General features: G+C 43.2%; 2 protein-coding genes across 3 annotated transcripts; both read right to left on the bottom strand.

Moving 5' to 3' along the window:
- Nucleotides 1–1,961: 1,961 nt before the first annotated feature.
- Nucleotides 1,962–4,478, bottom strand: LOC308075357 (nuclear pore complex protein Nup93-like). Its single transcript, XM_080415201.1, has one exon. It carries the CDS (start codon nt 4,457–4,459, stop codon nt 1,967–1,969), a length of 2,493 nt encoding a protein of 830 aa, XP_080271327.1. The 5' UTR covers nt 4,460–4,478; the 3' UTR covers nt 1,962–1,966.
- A 1,858-nt stretch (nt 4,479–6,336) lies between these two features.
- peli2 (pellino E3 ubiquitin protein ligase family member 2) lies at nt 6,337–25,827 on the bottom strand. 2 transcript variants are annotated; one of them, XM_080413262.1, is made up of 7 exons: nt 25,477–25,827; nt 15,761–15,890; nt 15,372–15,443; nt 12,392–12,493; nt 11,227–11,424; nt 10,113–10,301; nt 6,337–9,848 (listed from the first exon to the last, which is right to left on the bottom strand). In XM_080413262.1, exons 1-7 carry the CDS (start codon nt 25,551–25,553, stop codon nt 9,270–9,272), a joined length of 1,347 nt encoding a protein of 448 aa, XP_080269388.1. In that variant the 5' UTR covers nt 25,554–25,827; the 3' UTR covers nt 6,337–9,269. The 2 variants fall into 2 exon arrangements, with proteins under 2 accessions (XP_080269388.1, XP_080269389.1); XM_080413263.1 differs by lacking the exon at nt 15,372–15,443.
- Between the last annotated feature and the right edge of the window lie 384 nt (nt 25,828–26,211).

Genomic DNA, 26,211 nt, shown 5'->3' on the forward strand with positions numbered 1-26,211 from the left:
TGCAGTGACATTCTTTACAAAACATATTGTATATGATAACAGGGGGGTCAGCTTTGCGTTCCCTCAGAGTCAGGGTATGGGTTAGGTTTGGGGTTAACATAGGGCTGAGGGAACATAGATTCGTTCCCATTACAGGGCTGTTCATTGCTGTTTCTTTGCATAACCAACGGATTCTGAATTAGATCGATGGACTGGATCAAATGAATCACAATTGTGACAACCATCACCCACCCACCCTGCTTGCTGTTGCTGCTGCTGGGGCTGATTGGCAGGGTGGAGTCTGAGGGACCATCTGGTAGATTGGGTCACACCTGAGCTTGGTGTGTCATCCTACAATAACACTTATCGTGTCCAGTACCTGTGCCTCACCTCATTCATTCTCTCTCCTCTCCAGGTTGCTTCAGTTCATGTGTTTTACATTCATTTTGCACATACACTTCCACCCACACACACTGCTGACACACCGATACTCACCTATATTGATTGCTCTTGTGTTATGTTTATTTTTATGCTTATTGCACTTTTGGTTACAATTTCTATTGTGCCAGAGTCTCCTCTTTGTTACAAATGTGAGCCAGTTATAACAAAATCAACTGTTTGCACAATGGAACATAATAGTCTGAAGAGAACAAGAGACAACATGCAGAACCAGTACACCTAGTTCAGACCAATTAAATTGAGAGGATTCAGTTTTGTCAAACAGGAACCTCAAGAAAAATTTGACCTATGATGTTTGTTATGGTTTTTTTCTATTTCTTTTTGAGAAACATCTGGCTACTGACAGAGATGGTTAAACAACCCCCTTTCCACGATGACACTAATCCAAAACATTGCCGTGACACAGAGGGGCGAGGGAGAGGGGGACAGTGGTAGATTGAGACTGAATAAAAGAGAAGACAGTATTTTAAAGACTGCAGCTTGGAGAAATGTAGATGGCACAGGAGGGGGGCTAGCGAGACAGCACGTCACAGCATGGTTTCCATATGGGAGCAATCCACTTACTTGAACTGATAAAAGATTTAATTAACACCAGACTCTGCAATTACTCTGTAATTAAAGTAATTTGTCCCCTTATTTGGATGAGTAAGCAGTGCATCACAACGGCCTCTATACACAATAAAATCCTCTGTGAGGTTGGTTCTATTTGTACTCTCTGAGTTAAATTCCCACTGAGGAGTTTACTGTGTAGGAAGACATGAGCAAAGGAAAGAGGGCGTGAAGGAAAACAATTGACTTCCTTTGGTTTAAAATATTTCCACGTCAGCTCTGTTACAGTCTGTCTTTGTTTGGATTTTAGTTGACAGTTGAAGGACTAATAAGCCATGTAGGCTGAACATACAAATATCAAGAGCCATATGAAATATAAGAAAGTGAATAGGCGCGATATAGTCATAATCCTTTTCAAACATTAATTGTGTACCTTTGAAATTGTTGATGATTTAGTATATAAATATTATATAAATAAAGTTTTTAAGTTGCTTCAACTTAGTACTTTAGTGACATATATATGGCATATATAACTTAAAGTCGAATTTTGGTGTGGTGTGAATAATAAATATTGTAATAATATAAATATTGACACTTTTTTCACATGACAAAAATAGTGTGTAGGGGGGAAACATCATTTTGACTATTCTGCTATTACCATGCGCAAATTACACCATTATATCACAAGGCAAAGAATTATTGTCCACAATTGCCACTTCTCACATCTTTAGTATTTGATTAATTTGATCTTTTGAGAAGACAAAGAAACTGGTTCATATATACGTGTGTGTGTGTGTGTGTGTGTGTGTGTGTGTGTGTGTGTGTGTGTGTGTGTGTGTGTGTGTGTGTGTGTGTGTGTGTGTGTGTGTGTGTGTGTGTGTGTGTGTGTGTGTGTGTGTACTGTGGGACCTTTTGTGCCTATCATGTTTGGATTTGAAGCCCAACCAATGGCAGCTTAGCAGGTTGTATGTGTGTTCTCTCAGTTCATCAGCACTTCCATCTGCACTAGTCGCGCGTTGGTGTCTCCAGGCATTCTGTAGGGGATCATCCCAGCGAAGGTGATCAGGGCTCTGGCTTGGCTACGTAGTTGCACGTCTCTCTCCTCTATGGTCCTCTGCGCTCGGCCTGGCGTGCCCGACCGTGCTCCCTTCAGGCGCTTGTACTGTGTGTACAGTATGTTCATGGTGGCCAGCAGCACCTCGGACAGGTTGTGACGCAACTCGTCGCTGAAGTTACTGAAGGCGGCCACTCTTTCCTCCACACTGTCCTGACTGAGTGGAACAATATTCAAATGTTCCATCACGTCGTAGGCACTGCCGATGCGTTTAGCGTGGTATTCATCGAAGAACGTCATCAGGTCCAGCAGCAGATAGAACGTGCTGTCCACTGACTTCTCTCCCGATACGCCCTGAGAGCGATACCTCTCTGCGATAGCCACAGCGGTGTTTTTCAGCCTCTCCTTATTAGACTGAGGAGTGCTGACCTGGGCGATGACCGGACTTAACAACCTGTTGATCAGCTCTAGAACCTTGTCTGGATTATTGGCCAGCTCATAGAGTTTAATAGCTTCCTCAAACAAGCCTTTGTTCTCTGCTGCCAGAGCCACCTTACTGATGATGCCTCTGGTGTCACCGGCGAACTTATCTATCACTCCAGGCTTTCTGCTGCCATCCTTCTCTAGCCTCCCCAGCAGCATGTCAAACTCTTGACTCTCGATGACAAGCTCACTGACACAGTGCATGAACATATTCTCTCCCTGACTGTCCTTCTCATTGCGTAGAAAGTAGAAGTACTGCACGGCTTCGCGTGGATCTGTGGACTCAAACTTGCGAGTATATAGCATCAGCAGGTGGATGAAGTTGAGGCGACGCACCATAGGTGGATCGCCAGCCTCCCGACTCAGAAGCTGAGCGCTCTGGCCGGATGATTTGAGCAGCAGGCGGAGCTCGTACAGGACCAAGGCCACGTGCACGGCGTGACTCCGCAGCCTTTCCACCCGGAACAGGAAGGCAACGGCCGCCTCGAACTGAGCTGTCAGGAAGAGCACCCGGAAATACAGGAAGGGCTGCTGGGCGGCAGAGAAATGAGACTCCCCGTAATCCTCCAACAATTGTTTCTGGAGCTGTGGCAGAGTCAGTCTGTCCTGAGAACTGCTGCCATCGTCATCAAAACACACCTGGTTCAACTTGAGCCACAGGTAGTCTTCAGTCTTGTCTGCCACCTCTCCATGGATGTCGCAGATGTCACACTTCCCTATGAGACAGTAGACGGCTCTCTTATAGGGGTCAGCGTTATTCCTCAGAGCTCTGCGGTAGTGCACTCGAAGCTTGTTCTCTGACCCTGGGGCGAGGCGTCTGTCAGGGCTGTTCATGTACTCCTGGAACCAGGGCTTGAAGTCTCCTAGCTGATGTTGAGCTCTGTTCACCACCTGCATGGCTGCATTCAGGTCTCCACAGCGCAGACAGAAGTAGATCACAGCCCACACTGGATGACCCTCTACGTCACCATCCTGCATACCCGGGAGGGGTCCTGGTTGTTTAATATTGAGGAAGCTGCAGACAAGTTGGTACGTTCCGGGCACCCCTCCTAGTTGGGCCTGGTGGAGGTTCCCATACACTGTCACCAAGGTGTAGTTCTTATAACTGTTCTCTAGGAAGCTGAGTGCCTGGCGTACGAAGTTCATTTGCATGTCAACAGCCGTGCGACTTTTCAGGGTGTCTTTTGCTGGGACCAGCAGCACGTCTGTCATCTGTTTCACCATCAACCACATCTCTGATACATTCTTGTCATCCAGACTTTCAGCTACAGATGCACACAGGTCTCCTAAGTTAGGCTGGACATGGCCATTCACAATCTTCTCATTGAAGACGTAGATCTGTCGGCCGTAAGCCACCTCCACACTGTCCAAGGAGCTCCTTCCTGGAACTGCCACCTCGCTCACAAAGCTGGGCTCGGCTTCCTGACTGAAGCCTGAAGACTCCAGTGCATCCTCTCCAGCTCCCAGCAGTGTGTGTAACACCCTCTTCTTCACCTGTTCCCATTGAACCAGCATTGATTTGCGATGGTACTCTTCAGCCGATAGGAACGTCCTGCGGCGTGACTCCTCGATGGCTGACATGAGGGCGTTGTCTCTCTCATTCTTCAAGAAGCCCTGTATATCAGTGTCTTTGACTGGCTCCAGAGGCTCAAATGTGGTGGCAGCACTCAGGTTCTCCAACCTCTGAGAAATGTGAAAGATGTCAAGTCCTCTGGAACCAAGAAGTATGGACGCTTTAACGTCGGCTGCGTCCTGCGAGGTGCGTGTCTGCGTGCGAGACCGAAGGCGCTCCCCGGCCTGCTGGATTTCCTGGAGGTTCCGTTCCACGTGCGGGAGCTCAGACATGGCTTCTGTCTCTGCAGCCAGCTGCTCTGCCTGCTGCAGGAGCTCCCCAAAATCGTCAGCATCCATAACTCTGGTATCTCGTCCAGTCATATATATATATTAATGTCCTTATTCCACAGATGGTAGCTTTAGAGCTTATATTATTGTGGTGAATGAATTATGTGGTTCTCCGGTTCATATATTCTATAAGCAAGGGCCTAGATGATGGCAAAAGCCCAATGTGTAATTTGGGCACCCACACAAAAATGTCTGTATGCCGACTGGAACTTTGCAATAAAACCTTTATGAAGATGCAGCTTAATGAAAATCAGCATGTGATGTCACTCATCTATGACATACGTATGTATGATGTAAGACTCCAAATTTGGGCAAGGATTCAGCCCGATATGAGCCCTTTTGACTTCCATTTAGTGAAGTTAAATATTTCAGAAAATACAAAATAACTATATATATATATACATACATATTATATACACGCTTATATACTATTATATATATGTATATAATATATATATATATATATATATATATATTATATATATATATATATATATATATATATATATATATATATATATATATATATATATATAATATATATATATACTATTGCCTCTAGTGGTTTGCAAGATTAGCTCCAGACACTATTGCCTCTAGTGGTTTGAAATATTAGCTCCAGACACTCAGACCAACCCTCTTATAGACAGCTAGCCTCCTATCGAGCTATGCCATAAAAACAGTGGTGAAATTAGGCTAGTGCAAAAGTGCTGAAAAGTTTTATAGCAATTCATTTTGAACAAGGGAGGCGAGGATGGATACAGTCATAGTTTGTGTTTTCTTTTTTAAGTTTCCTTTTCCTTTTTTTCTTTATACCTAAGTCAGCATCAGTGTTATCATATGAAAAAAAAACATTTAAAAAAAGTAATTGTATTTCTTGTATCATTCTACTTTATTTGCATAACCCTGCCTTGCTTAAGGGAGGGGAGCCAACCAATGATCTCTACATTAGCATGCTGTCACCTTCCCTGTCTTTTCTGTCATTCAGAAAAACAGGCTGGTGTGCGGACACATGAACCCCCCTCACATCCACTGCAGAAATGTTAATTAGCAAGCACAGCATCCCACTGCTCCCAAATGCCTGACTGAAATGTTATGTATTTAAATCCTTTCCATGTGTCCTTATTATAGGGGAGATGGACTTCCCATGCAAAGAGATGGAAATTGTCACTATCAATGTGGATGAACATAAAGACTAGAAATTATATGCAAATATTCATATTTTCCACAGAAATTTCTTCACGTTAATAAAAATGATGCACTGCATTTAATTTGAGAAAGGCAAGTTTACATTATCTGAGAACAGCTGAATTTTATTAGTTATTCCAAAGCCAGAAATGATGTATTCTGTGGGTAAATATCCAAGTTCTTACATAAATACATAGGCTCCTTATTGCTCGTCTTCTTTCTCATTCGTTGTGGGAAATTACACATAACCCACGACTTTTTAAGCCACAGCCATAGGCAAGTTAATTCAGTTAATTAATTTACTAGCTAAGGGTTTGTAATGTATTTTACTAGCTCTTTTTTATATTCAACATCAATCTTCTATGTCTTTGCTCTGTGTTATAGGTTGTTTGACGCTTTGGGCCCCTATGGACAATGCCAATATTGTCATTGTTGATGAGGTAGTGCCCTCCTGTGGCTTGAGAGTAAAATTGCATCACAGAACACCAGGGAATACAGCTGATGTAGTGTCATACCTGTATGCCTAGGCTATAGTACTGTGAGAATTAAAATTCTATTCATCATGTGTAAAATGTCATTGAACAAAACAGACTTTAAGAGAAAAAGAACCGTGCACCTCATCTAAAGCAAATACTGTGCTCTATTGAGCTTTCAACATTCGTTGTCAATTTGGCAACCAAGATAGTGGAGAATACCGAGGAATGATGAAACACGTGTGCAACTGAATTATCAGACACTTTTTATGTTATGCTGTGACTACACAGCTCAGACATATGCAGTTGAAATCAAGTTGCAGAGTAAAAAGAGGAACTTTTCCATTGCACAAAAATACATCCATCCATATACACCAGTCTGTATACACCAAGTTAGATGTGATGATGCAAATCTTTTTCCAAATAGCCTCAGGGTCTCAGAGCATTACCTTTAATGGAATGACTCCTGGACAACATAGAGAAGCACTTGAATAACACAAGCTCATCATGAGCCTATTCAGGATTATGATTATGCATGGAGAATGACATTTCTTTTAAGGCGGTCATAATTTGAGCAGGGCTGAAGGCAGACATTCAACCACAAGAACACCAACTCGCTATACTGAAAAGTTTTTTAAAATAAGTTTATTCTTTGCAACGCAGCATTCGGATGATCAGTGCGTTCTATGGCCTGTGAACAGAATTCCTGTAGCAGACAAATTTATAGAACAAGCCCTTGTGTGAACTGAGGGCCCCACCCATGTTTACCAAGGAGGAATGTTTGTGGCAGCGATGTACGTTTGCAGCTGTTAACAGAGCAACAGTCTCTGCAGCAATGGGCACAGTGTCGTTCAGCTGAAATGTGTTAAAAGGAATGCTACTGTAGAACGTGGCTCAGTCCTTGACCCTGCACGGCAGTTATATTAACTGTATTTCTTTTGAAAAATCAAGCCATTCAAGGACCTGTGTGTGCCATCAGTGTCATGCTGCTGCTGCTGCTGCTAATGGCTTCATACTGTCAAGTGCGTTTCTCTTCAGGACAGACCGGCGAAGAAAGCACCTCGGCAGTCCACCGTTAATGACACAGTTTTGTGGTCTAGAGTTCATGTATATGTATTTTGACTCTTAACAAAAGGCGTTGAGTGTCATTCACTTTGACCTTTTTAGCTGACAATGCAACTTGGACAAATGCTTAAAAAGCTATAATAACTGGAACACTGCTCTCAACATCATGCTCACTACCCTATTCAATAAACTAGTGATCAATTTAAACTATACATATGGGCACAGTCCAGTAAGGCAACATTGCAAAGAGCAGTGCACAGATTTGTCTCTGAAATCTTTATTTTCAATAGATTTGCACTTAACATCAGGGTTTTGGCCAATTTTATTCATCTACACACAACTTGATTAACAAATTTGGCATCGTGTGCGATAATATCATTTTCATGGAGCTGATGAGTGCAACCAAACAGCCTCGACTGTAATCCAGAGCTGTCAGCATTCCACAGTGGTAGTAAGTTTGGCTTGGATCAGTTATGGGAACGCTTTGGATTGGAAGGAGAGGTTGTTGGGGGTGGGGGGGTGGTAGAGAGAGAGCGAGAGAGACTGTTCCTTATATTTGGTATAGTCATGCCTTGCTTCTGTGACTGTGCCCAGGTTTAATGGTGTATAAATCATTGGATCAGACCCAGCAGGGGATAAAGCTAAGAACAGTGCAGATCGAACACAGTACATGTGAGTGTGGGGCAAAAAGAACCACATCGAACCTGCAGGTGTGGATTGACGTGCATGGGAGTACACTTCCAATGTTCATTCTCTCTCAACACAGATGGAGAAGCCATTCACAGCCAGTTTTTTACAGTACGTTCTTAAAGGAAACCGCTTTGCCATTGCGCAAAAATGAATGGCATAATTCAGGATAAAGCACTAATGGTGAGGAAAGTCAATGTATTTGAATACATTCATTGTCGAGTCACACAAGGGTGATTCTTGTGTTCTCGCGGTTATGGTTGCAATCACAGGGGGGCCTTAGGATGAACCGTCTCCATGTTAGCAGAACAAGAAGTTTTAAGCACACCCACACAATCCAACCCACAAACACATACACATAATAGTTACACAAGAGAAAGAAAAAAATATATTAACATTTTCATTACAAAACAGTACAAGGGCCTCAGTGTAGTAAAATATCTCTTCTGACATAAAAATGTGAAGAATTTTTGTGTGGGTTAACATTTCATTGAAGTTTTTCTTGTAGGCAACACCATCTCTCACTTCGCTTCCAACAAAATAGCTTTTCTCATGTAGCAAAAATATTCCCAACGTTTCAATGGGACTGGAGGCACTGGAATACATCTCTGTAAAGAAACAAAAGGGGCTGTTGTTTTTTGTTTTGTTCTCAAACGTCTGTTCACCAAGTGGACTGGCATCCACCTCTGGATGCACAACATGGATGCCATTAACGTCTCAGGGTTGAGGGCCCAATCGGGAGCATTTTACTCGTTAGCCATGAGCCTATGTGGACTCCATGGGGCCTTCCTCCCAGCCAACAGTCCAGCTGTCTGGCTCTGTAAAAAACATGTGTGTCAGACCCAACAGGAACCAGACTACAAACACGCACGCACACACACACACACACGCACACACACACACACACACACCACTTCCACTACACACTACACCTGTTCAGACTAAGGATTTATGGCAAGCAGTGAAAACAGCTAACTCCTACTAGGACCCTCATCCCGTGGCCCTATGACACGAGGCGAACGGGCCGTTGGAGCCAAGACAACCCAAGGCTAAAACTCGGGTGAAAAGCAGCTTGTTGGCAAAACAGTTGGAACAGTTAATTCACTTTGGAGGAGTCTGTGGCATGTGTGGTGCAGTGTGTTTAACATGTTTGAATCCAACAGGGGGCCGCCCATACAGCCAGAGGACGACCCGGTTAAAAGCACTACGTAACGGACCTCTGAAGGTTCCTCTCCACAGAACCTCGGCACACAAACCATGTGCAGAATCCACAGTATATGAAGAGCCTTGATGGGCTTCACTCCTTTCCACAGTTGGGAGAAGGAAAAAAAAGAGAAAATCATAAGAGAAAAAGCACAAAATAATCTTAACAGTTTCACAGCATGTCGGCATTCCTGCCTAAATCTCTTCCCAAGAGCAGAACCCCGGTCTCAGTCGATTGGGCCCTGGAAGATGAGCTTGGCACAGCCCTGGGTGAGGTTGAGCTGGGTGGCACAGAACGGACAGGCGGCGTGGAAGGCGTGGGTACCGTGAGGTAGCGGGATCTCGGACCAGTACTTAGCCGACTTCTCCGAGCACACGTGTCCGCACGGCACGAAGGCGTGCGTGGGTGCGCCCGTGTCCACGTAGAAGGCGGGCTCGCAACCCAACCACAGCGGCACATAGGGCCCCACCGTCCGGCACATGGGGCACTCCCGCTGGGCGTTGGCGTCCTGTTCCGAACGATGGCCCCAGTTGTGGTAGCCGTGCACGTGGCCGCAGGCCAGGTAGACCCAGGGCTGCTTGTCCTCCAGAGAGGAAAGGGCGCGGCTGCGCTGCATGCTGGGAAAGGCCAGGGTGTTGAGACCGACGGGACACTGGGGACGCGCCGCGTTGATCTCCTGCCGCAAAGCCTCCAGGTGTTTCTGGGTGGGGGTGTGGAAGAGGCCATCGGCTGTGCGCCACAACAGGGTGGCTCCACACAGGTCCACCAGGGAACCATCCTGCAGCACGTTGCTCTCATTCTCCACCTGCAGGGGGCAACGTAGTGTTTACACATTTCGCTCCAGTGGGACAAAGGGTTTGTTTAAATTAATGTGAAGAATGCTGACACTGACTGTGCATATAATGTGATTTACTGTAAAGTATAGGGCTGTCTCGTATATCATAACATCGCACAGTTTCAAAACAGAGTAATCGACAGTTTGTGTGTTCTGTGATTCTAGAGTTTCACCACAGTGAAGGTGTGTAAATGTGTGTGAGAGAGATGGGGGGGGGGGGGGGGGACTACTAACCAGTTTGCCGCGGGTTTGTGCCGATCGAGTCTCTCTCAGAGTGTATACGTCCCCGCACACGGAGATCTCCCTCCAAACGCCAGGCTTAGACTCCTCTGTGAACCCGCCCCTGGGGTGCATCACCAACACGCCGTTGGTCGTCAACCCGTCCATGTGGCCATCTGGGTTCTTCCACTTGGCAGCTTTTTCCTGCGGGTGAGACGGAGCAAAGTTCACAGATACAAACTGACATGTTACGTGGCATTCCTCTTTTGACATAATGCTGCCACTGCGAAAAAGGGGGTGAGTGATCTTTTGAAAAAACTAAAAAAGAAACAAAAAAATAGGCTCTATAATCCATTTGCTACAGTGTGTTTGTTCACTAACAGGGGTCTCCCCATCTCTTTACAGTAGTATTAGAAAATAGATTTCTGTCTATCCAGTCAGGAGAGAACCCCACAAAGATAATTTATCAGCTTAAAATGTATAGTGTTCCAGTGCCAATTTGGTCTGCTAATTTGTTTGTTATCACTTCCAATTTTACTTTATCTTTCCTCGTATGAGTTCTCGTATGAGTTCTCTCTCCTGATTGGATAGAATTGGTATCCCAACCTGAAAATGTATTTTCTGTTTACTAAAGACCCGGAGAGATGGGGAGATCCCTGTTAATTAACAAACACTTTATTACAAAGATTTCTACCAGTATTTAATAAAGTTATTTAACATTTGGAGAAAAAAAAAATATCACTAAAACCTAACCTTAATCCTAACCATAACCTCAGTAAAACTATGCCTAGACCTAACCTTAATCCTAACCATAACCTCAGTAAAACTATGCCTAACCCTAACCTTAATCCTAACCATAACCTCAGTAAAACTATGCCTAAACCTAACCTTAATCCTTAAAAAATGGGATTTGATCCTGGAGGATTGAATTCACAGCCAAGCGTCGCTAGTCATCAAGCCACCAAGGTCACTGCTCCACTGGCGTTTTTAATGATATTTGAAGGTATAACCAGTGACCACGCCCCCTTTTAGAAGTCCCACGCGGGCGGTGCTTTAACCCTTGGAAAACAAGTGCTTGCAGCCCAAATCCTATGGATACAATATTAGCGTACAGTATATGAATAATTACCCCGAGAAAGATATTTTTGGAAGAGTCAAAGCCAGCTGCGAAGATGCGGGCGGTGAAGGGCGGAATGCGCTCACAGACCACTCTGCAGGCAAAGCGGGAGATGGTGCTTTGAGTGATGGGAGCTTCCTCTCCCTCCTGTCCCCCCGACACCGTGTCCGTCACCACAAAGTCTATAGGGCTCTCTGTGGAACGTCCAATCTGTGGAACAACAACGCAGAAATTAAGTTACCGAAACCATCTACAGCAGTGATTCTCAACTTCCAAATTTCAAGGACCCCCAGTTTGGGACTCGGCCCCATTTGATATGATTTTCTATCTCTGCGACCCAAATAGACCCAAATAGTGTTCATTTAACTGAGCGGGTCCACTGATATACATTACCACAGTCGACGTGACTCTGATGACGACAAGGCCACACTTTACCGAAAATGTGGCTCGTAAAAACAATAATGTGAACCACACATGTGCAAGGAAGTAAAAAGCCCAGCCATTATGGGCGATGAGAAATGGTCTTCTGTTACTGTGAGCGTTCACTAATGAGCTGTTTGAAAAACGTATAAAGACCTATTTGTTGTTAGTGTTCCTCCCACGGCATTTGTTTTTGTTTCTTCTGAAGACACACAGCATAAGGTTGTACATTTCTACTAAGCGGAACCCATTTCAAAAGTCCATATAGATTTCAAGCTGAACAAACAAGCAAATTACACATTTTCTCCTTTTATTTTCTTTATCGTTTTTTGTCATTTCCTCTATAGTTTTTGGTCTCAACTTTTGTCCTTGACCCTCTCACTGCCCCTCCTTTAATCGTCTCCCCTGCTCCACTGTGTGTCTGCGTTTCTGTTGACTTAGTAGCGTTCACAGACACATGGACACAATAAAGGCCTGAATGTGAAGCACGTGTCTGCATCAACTTCACTCTGCTGGGAGAGAGGAGCCGTCTCTTTGCTGTACATTCAGATTAATGCTAGGGGGGCCGGTAGAATGGTTTACAGTACACACACAGACAGAGCACATGCGCTCACAGTGGGAGGCAATGTATAACACAAACACTTATGACAGAAAATAATCAGTCTTATCGGATATATAGGATGGTATACATATGTAATGTGAAGTAAAAAAAAGGTGCAATCTTAGCAGATTGTTGTACCACTAAGCTGGCTTTTACCTGAAACATGTCTGTATCTTTGTCATGACAGTACTCGACCACTACCGTCTGGTTCCTGGACAGTGTGTAGGAGATGCTGTGCTGGCCTTTGCAATTCACAGCCTGAAACACAACAAAGTAAATCACTGCATGTTGTCATTGTTCACACACTATGCTTAAACAAACGACGCGCTAAGGCAAGTGATGAGCCCCAGTATAAACGACGACGACGACAACGACAACAGGGTCTGTTTATTTTGGTCGTCTGTGTTGTTGCCATTATGAAATCAGGAGGAAACCATGTGACAAGAGTCTGTTCCTTCAAATGCTGGATCATGCAGCCACAGAGCGTCAACGGGTTTACAAATGGGAAGTAGCTAAATGCATTCTGCAAGCGGAATCACAGATGAGGCAAAAAAAAAAAAGAAGAAAAAAAAAAAGAAAGCTCTCGTTATATTACTGGATGGAAAACAAAAGGTTCCAGCCAGGAATTCCTGGAATGGGAGTTGCAGGGAGCATTATGTTCCTGTGAAGTAACACTCCTATGACAGTGACCATAAACACACACACAGGCTTGGCCATCGGCTCAGCTCAGAGAATGTGTGGAGGGGTGTGTACGTGTGTGTGCTGGGGATTGGAGCCAATCGGGCCCCGGCTCACACAGACACTTTTCCACATGCCACTGCCATCCCACTGTAATCTGTGATTTCCATTTCCCTAAACATCTCCCCTCTCCGTCATGTGTGTGTAGGGTAGAGAGGGAGGGGAAATGGGTCATCGTTTGCAGCCTCCACTGCCATACTCTGCAGTAACATCAGAGGCAAACACAGACGTTGTCAGCTGGTGTAGCGAGGCTTGCATCGATCTTAACTGTATCGTATAGCACCTAGACTCATCCACCTGTTTGACAACCAGACCAGAGTCCAAAAACACTTGAAATGGACCCAGTGAGCAAATTGTCACACAGCCAAAATAACATGCAACCCCAAAGGTGACAAAGAAACATGAACAATATACAGTAGATCAAGAATGGAGATTAGAGGACAGAGACAGGATTTGAATAGGAGGCTGGCAGTGCCAGAGATCATGAGAGCTCCAGTCATTATGTGCCATGAGCAACAGAGTGTGTGTGCACAGACATGTGACGTGTGCTTGTTTTCCCCTCTAGTTCTCAGCCAGTGAGTGTTTTCAGCTCATTCGCATGGGGACAGCTGCATTGTGGGAAGGACCCCCGGGGTGGACAGGGGTGTCGGCTCTAAGACCGGAGAGGATCCTTTATAAAAAGTTTCTTTCGATATCACCTTCTGTTTGTATGAATTCAACAGTAGCCTAAACTTATAGAATCAGCCAGGGAGGAGGAAGGCATGTCTCCTAACAGGCTGCTCTCACTGCTTGCTTCTGAAGGACTGCTATTTTTGACAGTGTGTACACAGCTGGGAGTACAGGGTTGGCCAACTGCAACAACGTATTCCTTCGTTTACCCTCCTGGTCTAGGGCCTGGCAACAGTGTGACAGAAGGGAGCAGAGGTGAAGAGGAAGGTCAAGTCAGACTCACACCTCTAGCCCACATATACATCACCCAGGCATTTGTAATTGCCGGAGGTTGGCTACCACGAGCTACAACAAATGCCCAGACAATAATTTGTTTGTTTATCACATACATCAAAAAGCATTTGATCAACGAAGTCAGCCGGAGTTCCTTTCATAGGGAGGACACTATAGGAATAGGTCAACATGTGGTGGCAATTTATACTGTGCTGATTGGTCAGCTGCTAAGTATCAGCCCTAGGGATAACGGTACACCGAAGGGCAGCAGAGACTCAGGAGATAGAGTGGCTGTTCGATCCCCGGCTCTGCCTGGCTGCATGTCTAAGTGTCCTTGAGCAAGACACTGAAACCCTAAACCGCCGTCTGGAGGGGAATAACACCTAACAAATAATGTTTAATGATGTTACGCAATTGTGGGGTGTGTTTAGGTGAATGTGAAGTACTTTGTAAACAGCATGTCTATTCACCATTTATCAGCCCTAGGGCTGATATCAGCGATCACCCTCTCTGTCTTTTCATCACTCTTCTCACCCAGGGCAAATAAAGGCTGGGTATGTGATAAAGTGCACTATTCATTCTGGTGTGTTACACCCCAAGTACAGCAAGGCCCAGTACAACATTGCTTATAGGCTAGACCATGTGAGAAATAATTCCTAAGAAAACCTACATAAGCTATACACTGCAGAATCAATGCAGCATTCTGCACACTCTCTCAACTGTGTTTGATTGGCACAAAGCACAGTCTAAACACAGAAAAATCTCAGGCAGATATTATAGTCAGGTTCCAGTATGTGAGAGTAACCTGAACCCAAGGGCCCTGGGCCAGAGACAAAACTCCAACAAGTGTCTGAAATATTGGACTCAGAGGTGCAGACGTAAGCAGGCCCTATGGCTTGTTTGGCAGTTTTTGCTAGGGAACCAGAGGATGGAATGTAAGAGGACAGACGAGTTATACTGGCCTGGGCAGTTTCTGGCAGGCACTCTACCACAGAGCAAAGCTAAGAGGCCTGGCTACGTTATGCAGTCATTGTACTGGAAATGTCAACACTGAGGTCCACCAAGAAAACAGTAGTTTCCACGTTGCTCGCCCTCTAAGACACAAATAAACCTAATGTTTTGCAGCCACCATGCAACGGTCTCAAAATCATTTAGGTGGTTTAGCGTTTGCTCTTGGATTGACTGTTTACATGGCCCTTTGTATGCCAGTTGACATGAAAACTGCCATGTTTGGCCAGTTTGACAGCATATTAACCAGAGGGCAATTGTTTCACAGATCCACAAAGTGAAACAATTGCCCTTAAAGGGACTACACCATGAATTTAAAAAAAAATGATAATATTTAATATCATATTGTTTGTGTCCCTCAAACGTTTTTCAAAAGGTTTGAGCCTAAATCAAGCCTCAGATATACTCATTCCAACTAACTTCTCTCTGGCTTATAAAGCACTTTTACCTGCAATACCACATTGTCCTGTTTGGCACGGGGCGCTATTGAGCCAGTTTGTATGCATGTTATCTCCTGTTTCTGTGTGGAAAAAGTAAAAAAATAAATAAATTTAAAATTAGAAAAATAACCAAAAAAAAGATATATATATTTATTTATTTTTTTGGTTGGAACTGAAAAATGGGAGGAATTGTTCCCTGACGTGACGTCACCCCTGACGTCACGTCAGGGACCAAATCAGTTTGGCCTGTTTTGAGACCAATAACAGAAAACTGGGGTATTTTTGAGGATAGAAGAGAGGTAGGGGAGACCAAAAACACACAAAAAAGAAGAAAAAGTTAAAATTCATGGTATAGACCCTTTAATTAACAGTGTTAATTAATACCTCCATTCTTTACCTTGCTGGCCTGTGGTGTGTTGAGGATGTGCACGGTGCTTGGCTTGACACCGTTAGCTTTGGTTCTCCTGTATAGGGCGAATCTGCTTTTCCTTCTACCCCGATCTCCATTGGGCAGAGAGCCATTGTACCTGTCAGACAGAGGGAGGAGACAAAAGTGAGCACATTCTAACCACAGACAGATCATTCAGTTTTGTTGAAATGCAAACAAAGTCTGCTTGTTTGTGTCTGTAAAGGGATGGGTTCAAAATGTTTCAATATCAATTCGATACTTTGATTTCGATACCGGTTCCTGAACAATACTTTTTACGATTAGCAATTCTTTAAAAATCCATTCAAAAAAAAGTAAACTATATTACACATTGAAATTACGATACAAATTGTTGTATTCCTTTTAAGCCATTTTAAATGAGTTACAGCGTAAATAAAGCCTAGAAGTTGTCTGTGACTTATTGCCGCCCCAACCAAGAATGTACAAACAAATGAAATAAATGTAGAAAAATAAATAAAAATAGGGCAAATAGTTTTCAGTTCTAAAACGTAGAGTTGCTTCATACTAAGGCATGGCTTGACTCAAGAGTTCTTCAGACAAATCAACATGTCTGTTTTCTCAGGCAGGTAACAGACAGGCCTACTCCTGGCTGATGTTTAGAGCATAAAGAAAATAAACCTAGTGTATTTAACACAACTTCAACTCATCTGTAACTGCACCAACAAAAATAGTTTTACACAAAAGCAATGTAAATAAAAAAACAGGTCAGTGCTAATGGTTTCGATAGCCCTTTCAAAACCCCCCCTTCTTTTTTGATAACCCTTAGTATCTGTGCTTTCATTTCTATGCCAAGAAAGTATCGAAATTCGATACCAAGCCCTAGGTGGGCCTAATAAGTTTTACTGAGAAGACACTTATATCGTATAAGTAAATGTGGTTGTGGTTAATTACTAAGGATGTGCATGGCTACTTGACTAGTCCACGTTTTTTTCAACCGATTGTGTGAAGCAGGGACCAGTGGACCATCATTCTAAGAATCAACCTGAGGACTACTGTTGTTGTGTCCGGTGGGGAATCGGATAGGTTAAGATTAGTGTTTTATTATTCTTGCTTATACAGTGGTAGACAGGGACAGAGTCTCATATCACTTTCTGGCTCCAGCCTAGCATTGTACTTATTCTTTGGGCATGTCAGTGTGGGGGAAAAACCTGTCTCACAGAGTTCCAAAGGGTAAAAAAACACTTAGTTGCTTTTGCTCTCTAAGCTCTGGGAATCCTGCCTGAAGTCTCATCCAGATCTTTACAAGGAGATGTATTTCCTACATGCCTGATGCCTCTTGACAGTGTCTGTGGATCTGAGCTGATCCTCTTCTGCAGTAGTTAAGCTTGACAATATACTTTTGGAATTGAAGCAGAAGCCTCCTCAAATGACCACTGATAACAATGTTAGTCTTAACTTCCACTGTCCTCGTGTCACACAAATACTAACAGTTGGTGTTTCTCCAAAATACCAAGTTTCTCCAAAATAAAATAATTGGAAGAAAAATAAATGATCATTATTCATAAATGCATTACTTAATGCATGATCAGGGATCAAATGCATTCACAGACCACCAGTTGAAGACCCCTGGACCAGTCTATTAAACAGTGCTTCCCCTGTAGGCTACTAATTGTTTACTAAATAGTCAAAACTATAATTTATTATCACAATTTTATTATACAGGCTTTTGTTCTGCGAAAAATATTGTTACCGTTAAATCGTTTTTAAATTAAAATCCCACACAGCTCTCCTTCAGCTTCCTGAAGTGCTCAAGGTGACTTATTTCCTCGAGTTACTTTGAGAAATCATGGCGTTTTCAGCATTTTAATGCAGTGGCTGCTTCATGGTAAAAGTTACAGTAAAACAACTATCTTTTTGTGAAGACAACCAGCAATGGTAACTTGTGTCAGAATCTTTGCTGGAGCAGCACACTTCCATACAGCGAAGTTAACCCGAGTTAACCATGGTAGATCGAAATTAGGGGTTTGTGATATCACAATATTAGATTGTGAACGATTAAAATGTCTGATGATCTGCCTTTACAGAGACATTGTTCTAACGTGATACAGTGATTTAGTGCAGGTTCTATTAGTTGCAGTTCTATACATGATGCGAAGCCTGCAGAGCTAGTTCAGGCAGACAACTCAAAGGAGCGCCAATTCCAGATCAGCTGATCAGTCACATGCTCTCTCCATATAATTGGGGTGGGCCATTTAAACCTCCCTGCTCACAGCTCTTTCTTCTTGCTGCTGCTCTGCCATCGTGCTGCTCTGCTATGCTGCTGCTTTGTGCTCTGCTCTATGAAGTCTTTTTTTGTGCTCCCATGCCACCACCACCCCCGCATCCACCTGTGGGCTCTGTTTCTATGATTCCCTTATGGGGGTCTATTTCATTCCATTCCCTGTAAAATCGAGTTGGCAAATCAATTATTATAATTTATGCTTACAGGGAATTAATGAAATCAGACAGAGCCGTGATGCGAATATACTTAAATATTTATGATCTATATATTTATGCTCAGTAAATATATTTATTTAAGTTCCCCAAAAGGATTTTGTGATAGAATTTTCCAAAACCGTTAAGCTTGATGTACTTTACAACAAAATAGCCAATTGATCAGCTATTTTCTGAGTACAAAAATTAAGCATTATGTGCAAAGTTTAGGTTTGCACGTTGGATGGCAACACAACAAACCTTTTCAACCACCTCAACTAATAAGCACTATTGCCCAGTACGTCTCATCCCCGTCCCCCACACACAATAATAATAATTATTAATGAATAATAAAAGCATAATAAAAAAATTCTAATATAATAATTATAGAAATAAAAAGACAAGAAAAAGTGATTTATGTTGCTTTTTGTATTCTCTTGAGTTGATATGTGGTAGGGTTGTGTGCATTTGACAAACAAAGACCAATGTCTTTATGCCTCGTCATATAATGGTGTCGTGGGGTGAAAATAGCTTATACAGCTCATACTGTATGTGATGCATAGTGAGCTTGTAAACCTTCTATTTTTCCACATGACACCATCATGATGATGAGTATAAAATCGGGCTAAAACGAAGCATGGCTGACAGGCATTGAAAACAAAGATGTTGTGCCCGTTATACAGAGGTATTATGAGGGGTGGAGCTAAAATCATGGTTTGATGACAGCGCTGTAGTTATGATTGGAGCATATAGCAAGACCGTGGTGTGTCATCTGGACTGATTTCAACCCCACCCAAAACATAACTCTGATATGGTGAAAAACAGTTGTTTTATTACACAATTCAATAAGACATCATTCTCAGAATATTTACATGTTTTCAGCCATGACAATGTAATGTGTTGTGTTAGAAACAAATCATTGAATTTCCTTTACAGTGTCTTACAGTGGGGTTATTTCACATTGAAAATAGCCTAAGTATGTACTTTTTAACGTGCCTCCAAGTTTGTGTGATTGGTTTCAATTCCCTTTACCTGTCCCTTCCTTGTGGATTTGACTCATTTGGCTTGCAATATTCTGTTCTCCAACGGACAGCAACAGTTGCACCGTCTGTTGTACAAACTATTTCCCTCTACAGCTTCCTCTATCCTGACGGCTGCAGACCACGACTGACACAGTGCTGGGTTTATGCAACACTAGAGCACACTTTTCTAGATTTCTTCTTTTTTTGTTACCCTGTAGGGCTATAGTTGTTTTAATTAAGGAAATGTGTGTTTGTACTGTTCAGTAACTTGCAAACAAATTGTCTTAATAATATATCTCTATACATGAAAAATAATTTTAATAAGATGGTGGATCGTGATGCCTGAAAACCTGTGATATCTTTGCCATCGCCCACCATGAATTGAAATGTCATCAGTTTGGGCTGTTGTCTAAGTGTTCCCTTAATTTTAGACTAGGCGTGTAGTTGGTTACAAAATCACTGTTTAAAATGTCGGTGAAATCAGTTGCTGTGCACACATCCCTATTAATTAAACCAAAACATTGCAGCATTTTCAGAAGCAGCTTTGGTGCTCATTTCATCACTGGAAGTCCATTTCTCCCCATTAGCAACTGAAAGCGTCACCTTGGATTATGCTTGTTATTATTACATAATAACGACAAGTTGGTGCTTGTCGTGATTTCAGCAAGGCAGCTCTACGTAAACTACTGCTGTTCCATGTGGTCCCATACATCCCAGGCAGGAGCAGGATTTAGGATGTGCGTCAGGTTCACTACCTCACTGACGAATCTGGGTGGAGCTCTGATTCACAGCTCAACCGTGCGTGCACACACACACACACACACACTTACACACACACACCTCATGTCTGTTTTCCTGCAAGGAGATTAGGAAACTCCAGGGACTCGTTCAAAGTAAATACAAAACACACCTGAAAGTTTGGTCCATTTTCTCCTTTCACACAGTTGCTTCTGATACCCTCCCTGTCACACTTTTCTTCCAGTCGGCTGTGAGGCGAGCGGCGTAGGTTCTGGTGAATGGAGGAGTCCCTTCCGGTCTGACCGTCCCTCTCCCTATCCACCAGCTGGTTACTACAGCTGGGACACCCCATGCTCTGCTCCCATCCAACACACAGGCCTTCTGTTACACTCCCTCCCCACACACAACCACAGTGTGTTTAACTGACCCACACTTTATGCAACAGTAAACGGTGCATCAAAGACTTCATGAGGTCAGGCTCATATGGCAATATCATTTCCCCCATCATGAAAAAAGAATGAACGCTACCAACCACTAAATAATCCAATATGTCTGCCCAACCTTTGAACATAAAAACACAAAACGGAACAGACCACAGCTTCTTCCTGCTCCTAACCCACCTCCCTCTTAAAGGCTGGGCCACCTGTCCCCTGTCTCCACACGGCTGGCCAGGCAAGGAAACACATGGTCCCAGTCAGCAGAAAGCAGAGAGCCGGCCTGGAGGACAACCCACCCACAGAGACCTGGATATGATCATATTCATGAAAACACTATAACTGATAGACTAAATACAAAGTGATGATGATAAGGCTGCGACGTGAGCTTATAGATACATTTTGTTCATGTGGGTTAGTCCAGTGTCAATCGAAAATTCACAATTTATTTGTCATTAAATCAAAAAGACATAAAACATCCACAACTGCTTATATCATACATGGAGATCTAAGTTCTCTCAAATTCTCCATTTATGGTACTTCATGTTTAAAAAGTTGTCCTAATTGGTCAGTCATTAGTCCATGAACAGGGCCCAGGGAATCCCCACAAAGAATGACTGAGTTTATGGTTCCTAGCCAAAGCACTTTACAGAGTGCATTACATTCATAGTTACACCCGTTCATATACTGACAGAGGGAGAAACCATAAAATGTATCACCACCACCAACCTACTCGTCGGGAAGCAGTTAGGGGTTCACTGTAGCCAGTATGAGCTGGGGATTGAACCGGGAAACTTCCGGTTCCCAAACGTTCACTCTACCTCCAGTCCTGTTACTAGGCTACTTAATAGTCAGCAAAATGCTCAGCTGTCCATCTTTCTAACAAATAAATATTATATATTAATCTATAAGTACTGTATTATTTCAGGGCCTTCACTGAAGTCTGATAATGCCTCTGGTGAGACAGACTCCACCTGCAGAGTAAACCCTGGGATTGGTACGACACGACGACATACAGTAAACGTGTTGCATTATTCATCATTACATCGAGGAAAAAGTGCGTTGTATCGCTAGCTTGGTTGGGACAGGCTCTATGGAAGCTGCGCTCCAACTAATTGCAATCCCTTTCCCTTTTGACCTGTGCCAGACAGACAGCGGATTTACCTTCCAATCCCCAGCAGGGATTAGAGGCTTGCGAATATCATCACCTGTCCTCCAGGTTTGCGCTACACAACCAACAGCTCCTCCCACAAGTCATGCCAACTGAAGAGGATAGCAGAGGGAGATATGACTACTACTGTTAAGTGGTAACCCTCATTTATGAATGAGAGAGAGGCTACAGAGGGCAGGTTCAAAGGAGTCTTAAAAGAGTATTAGAGATGAGACTGGGGGTCAGGCCGTTGTACACAGAGTTCAAGTAGGACTAGGTGGATTTCAGCACACTCCAGATCACAATAAACGGCACAGCTGCACTGACACATGCCTGCTTTCAGTGCTTTGGCCTTGCTCTGTGCATTACATTGCATCTCAACCGGCTACAACCAATCTGTCATAGACTGGATATCTGTGTTCATCAGGGTGGAAGACATGGCCCCAAGTTGGTCTTCTCCACTTCCTTTAACCATTGGTTCTTGAGGGAGCGATGTACAAACTTTCAAATCAATAGGATCAGTCTCCCCCGGTCACAATGAACAGAGGGTAGTAGAGAGAGGCAGTGACTGGGTCTCTGGATCAATCCATCCATTCATTCCCAGGGTACCCACTCACTCAGCCTGCTCACTGCCCCAGTGCCAGGCCAAATGCTGCCAGGCAGAGCCAGGGAGGAGCCATGGAGGCACAAAAGCCACCTTTGGTCATGGAAAACAAACCATTGAGAGAATGGCTACTCAAACAACCTTTGTTTCCATTATACTATAGGCTATCTTGTCCACCATCAGCATTAATCCTAGAGGATGTGATGACATGGCAGTGTTTCTACATGCATCAGTGTGATCAAAATATACAGTCTCTATAGTTTTTTCCTGTGAGAAAGAGGTGCAAAAGTAAAAGCATCAACTTCCATCAACCCACACTTTCAACGTTGGGGTAATAAGCAGTCAGCACTTTTGGGCCTTGTAATAATGAGCAGTTAATGTGACCGTCTGTGATTGTGTGGGAGGACACGAAGCACAGAACCACAACCCCCCCATGCTTAGTAATAATATCAAGCTTTCGTGTCAACACTCAATTCAATTCACTCTTTCGATAACCACATTAACCCTTGCATCAATGTTTGGGCACAATTTTCCAAAATGTTAACCTAACCCTTTTTCTCAAATTTGTAATTAAAAAAATGAAATCTTCAGAAATAGAGAAAATAGCAGATCTGTCTATTTTGCTATAGTATATTATGTAGTATATTATGGCTTAAGTGATAAGATATTAATACAGTGCACCCAATTCACCCTTATTTAGACCTCCTCACACAAGTTATGTGCTGTTAATTGCCATTTTATTTATCAGTGTATTGATTTTGATGACTTTTATACATTTTGCTTAAATGACCATATCCACAGATGTCATTGGTGGCTGTAGATTAATTGAAATCAATAAGACACGGATAAACTGGTATGTAAAACAAAATGTTGTCCTCCCTACTTTCCTGCAAAACCATTACAGACATCAACATTAGAACAAGACAATGTGATACTTCTAAATGTCCTGTGCTGGCCATAGTATGCTATAAGATGCCGTTATTATGCAAAAACTACTTTTGAAATGAAGGCCCTGCCCCAAGCCAAACGTATGCATGCATGTACACCACCTTGCGTGTGTACCCCAACTATAAAATTAAACCCTTATGCATGGGCTCTTTATAGAAACATCTGCCATGTCAGCTTTGTGTGTGTGTGTGCGTGCGTGCGCGTGTGTGTGAGAGAGAGAGTATTTGTTATGAAAAGAAAACCTGTGGTCTTTCTCGCTCTCGATTCTGACCTACAGATAGACCTGTGGTCTTTCTGTCTCTGGGTCCTGGTCTACAGAAAGGCCTGCGGTCTGTCTTTTTGTCTCTGGGTCCTGGTCTACAGATAGACCTGCGGTCTTTCTTTCTGTCTCTGGCTCCTGGTCTACAGATAGACCTGCGGTCTTTCTTTCTGTCTCTGGGTCCTGGTCTACAGATAGACCTGCTGTCTGTCTTTCTTTCAGTCTCTGGCTCGCAGTCTACAGATAGACCTGCTGTCTCTCTTTCAGTCTCCTGATCTACAGATAGACCTGCGGCCTTTCTTTCCGTCTGTCTCTGGGTCCCGGTCTACAGATAGACATGCAGTCTTTATTTCTGTCTCTGGGGCCTGGTCTATAGATAGGCCTATGGTCCTTCTTTTTGTCTCTGGCTGCTGGTCTACAGATAGACCTGCGGCCTTTCTTTCTTTCTGTCTCTGGGGCCTGGTCTATAGATAGGCCTATGGTCCTTCTTTTTGTCTCTGGCTGCTGGTCTACAGATAGACCTGCGGCCTTTCTTTCTTTCTGTCTCTGGCTCCTGGTCTACAGATAGACCCTGCTGTCTTTCTTTCTGTCTGTCTCTGAGTCCCAGTCTACAGATAGACCTGCGGCCTTTCTTTCTGTCTCTGGGTCCTGGTCTATAGATAGACATGCGGTCTTTCTTTCTGTCTCTGGGTCCTGGTCTACAGATAGACCTGCAGTCTTTCTGTCTGTCTCTACGTCCTGGCCCCAAAGCCAAACAGATAGCTCTACAAAGTGTGCAGACTCAGAGCTGGGGGAGGGGGGCCATCATCACCACTTCCGAATTCCTCAAACTCCACGAACCCAACTTTAGGTAGGAGAGTGCGCAGCAGCAGTCATAGTCGAGGAACAATGTAAGAATTTCTACCCATAATAATACTGAAAACAAAAACTTAAGTGCCGTTATTTTGGTACAGAACCATGTTTTAATGGATGGCCCTTTGCCTTTTTTTATCTTGTGCCTGGGTAAATGGAATGAAACAATGTTGCCAGCTCGGGAAATGGAAACACACACACTTGTTATTGCGCACGTGTCTGGGTTTGTTGAGTAACGTGAGCACTCGGTCAGCTTTCTGCGGGGTTCGACGTTTTGTCTCTCGTCGTACAGAATAGATGAACCGTGGAGTTGGCTTTAGTTTGGGCACATGATGACATTAAAGTTCACGCACTAGTCTTCTAAAAAAGCTTACTCGCCACAGAGGGTGTCGCTTGCAGAAAAGAACAGATCAACAAGCTGTTGGTGTTTAGCTTGTAGATCTGTTCTTTTCGGCAAGCGACACCGTCTGACTCGTAATACCATAAGAGGTTTAAAAATACAACTCGACAACTTGTATGTATAATAAAATAAACTTAATTGAGACAGGAACACGCTAAGGTTTATCAGCTTGGAAGTGACTTTAAAAGCAGTGGTGTAAAGTAACAAAAGTACATTTACTCGAGTACTGTACTGAAGTACAATTGGGGTATTTTTACTTTTCTGGAGTAATTCAAATTTTCAGTACTTTAACTTCTACTCCACTACAATTATTTGAAAACTTACTCGAGTGCTGTACTGAAGTACAATTGGGGTATTTTTTACTTTTCTGGAGTAATTCAAATGTTCAGTACTTTAACTTCTACTCCACTACAATTATTTGAAAACTTAGTTACTTTGTATATTTTCATTATCATTACAAAACATACATTACCCACTTAAGCCCTAAATACTTTTCGGCCATTTGAAAATAGAAGATCTACAATATGCTATTTTCAAAATATTTGTAGACATTTTATGCATTTGAAAACGTGTGAAATGGACGGGACATACTGCACAACGAGTACTTTTACGTATGTACTTTAAGTATATTTTGATACCAATACTTTTGTACTTTTACTCGAGTACATTTTTAATTCCGGGCGTTTTCTTGCAACAGAGTATATTTCTACATTGCAGTATTGATACTTTTACTTAAGTAAACAATGAGAGTACTTTTTTCCACCACTGCTTCAAAGTGATAACTGCAACATACAACGCATCCGGCACACAGGAGATCATTATTAAGTAAGACTTTACGTTGCTTACCCTAATACCACCAGCTCCCCGTACTTCACCGGGTCTTTAGACGGGGCGCAGAACTCCTCCTGGCTTGAAGAAAACATGGAGCGTCTGGCTTCACTTCAGCGGCTCTTCTGTCTGAATGTGCTCGAAAATAATCACACGGAACCCAGTCCCCCCCCTCCTCAGAAAACACAGGAAGCCGAAGGCATATCTGGCAGTAATATAATCCAGCCGCATACGTCTCTTATTACGACGAAAAAGTCCACTTTCCTGTTGTTGGATCAACTGGTCACAAAGTTGTTTTTAACGCGACATAGGAAGACATTAGTTGAGTTGTGATATCGCAACTTGCTTGGCGGTCGAATCCGCTCTGAAGCGCAGACACAAACAAGCGAGGAGCAGGGGGGGAGTGTTGCCAGAGTGTGTGAGAGAAACAAGCAACCGGGTCTATAAAAAAACAAGCCCAAAAGAAGCGAGCCTTTCGCCCTTTAAACATAATACATTGGCTATTTGAAAATAGCCGCTCACAGTGAGCACTTGTAGATCTGCTATTATAATTGTTTTTATCTTGAAAACAATTTGACATTTTAACAACACAAATCTTCTTGTATGGGGGTCCCTGGCATAAAATGTTTTCATTGATTGATTGAATACTTTATTAACAATTTGCAAAGACAAGCACAGGGAAGTAAGAGGATTAACATTTTTGGGGTCAGAATCGCAGATGGGGTCCACAGACAAATACATATTAATTTGGGG

Source organism: Gymnoscopelus braueri (assembly GCF_963280865.1).
Source record: "Gymnoscopelus braueri genome assembly, chromosome: 19".
In the NCBI taxonomy this organism is placed as follows: domain Eukaryota; kingdom Metazoa; phylum Chordata; class Actinopteri; order Myctophiformes; family Myctophidae; genus Gymnoscopelus; species Gymnoscopelus braueri.

What these genes read in the sequence shown, in the direction of transcription:
- peli2 (XM_080413262.1), bottom strand. Translation starts at nt 25,553, where the DNA reads ATGTTTTCTTCAAGCCAGGAGGAGTTCTGCGCCCCGTCTAAAGACCCG. An exon ending in AGGACAATGTGGTATTGCAG is followed by an intron (nt 12,494 to 15,371) that starts GTAAAAGTGCTT and finishes GTTGTGTTTCAG; the next exon opens with GCTGTGAATTGCAAAGGCCA. An exon ending in AAGATACAGACATGTTTCAG is followed by an intron (nt 11,425 to 12,391) that starts GTAAAAGCCAGC and finishes GTTGTTCCACAG; the next exon opens with ATTGGACGTTCCACAGAGAG.
- LOC308075357 (XM_080415201.1), bottom strand. Translation starts at nt 4,459, where the DNA reads ATGACTGGACGAGATACCAGAGTTATGGATGCTGACGATTTTGGGGAG.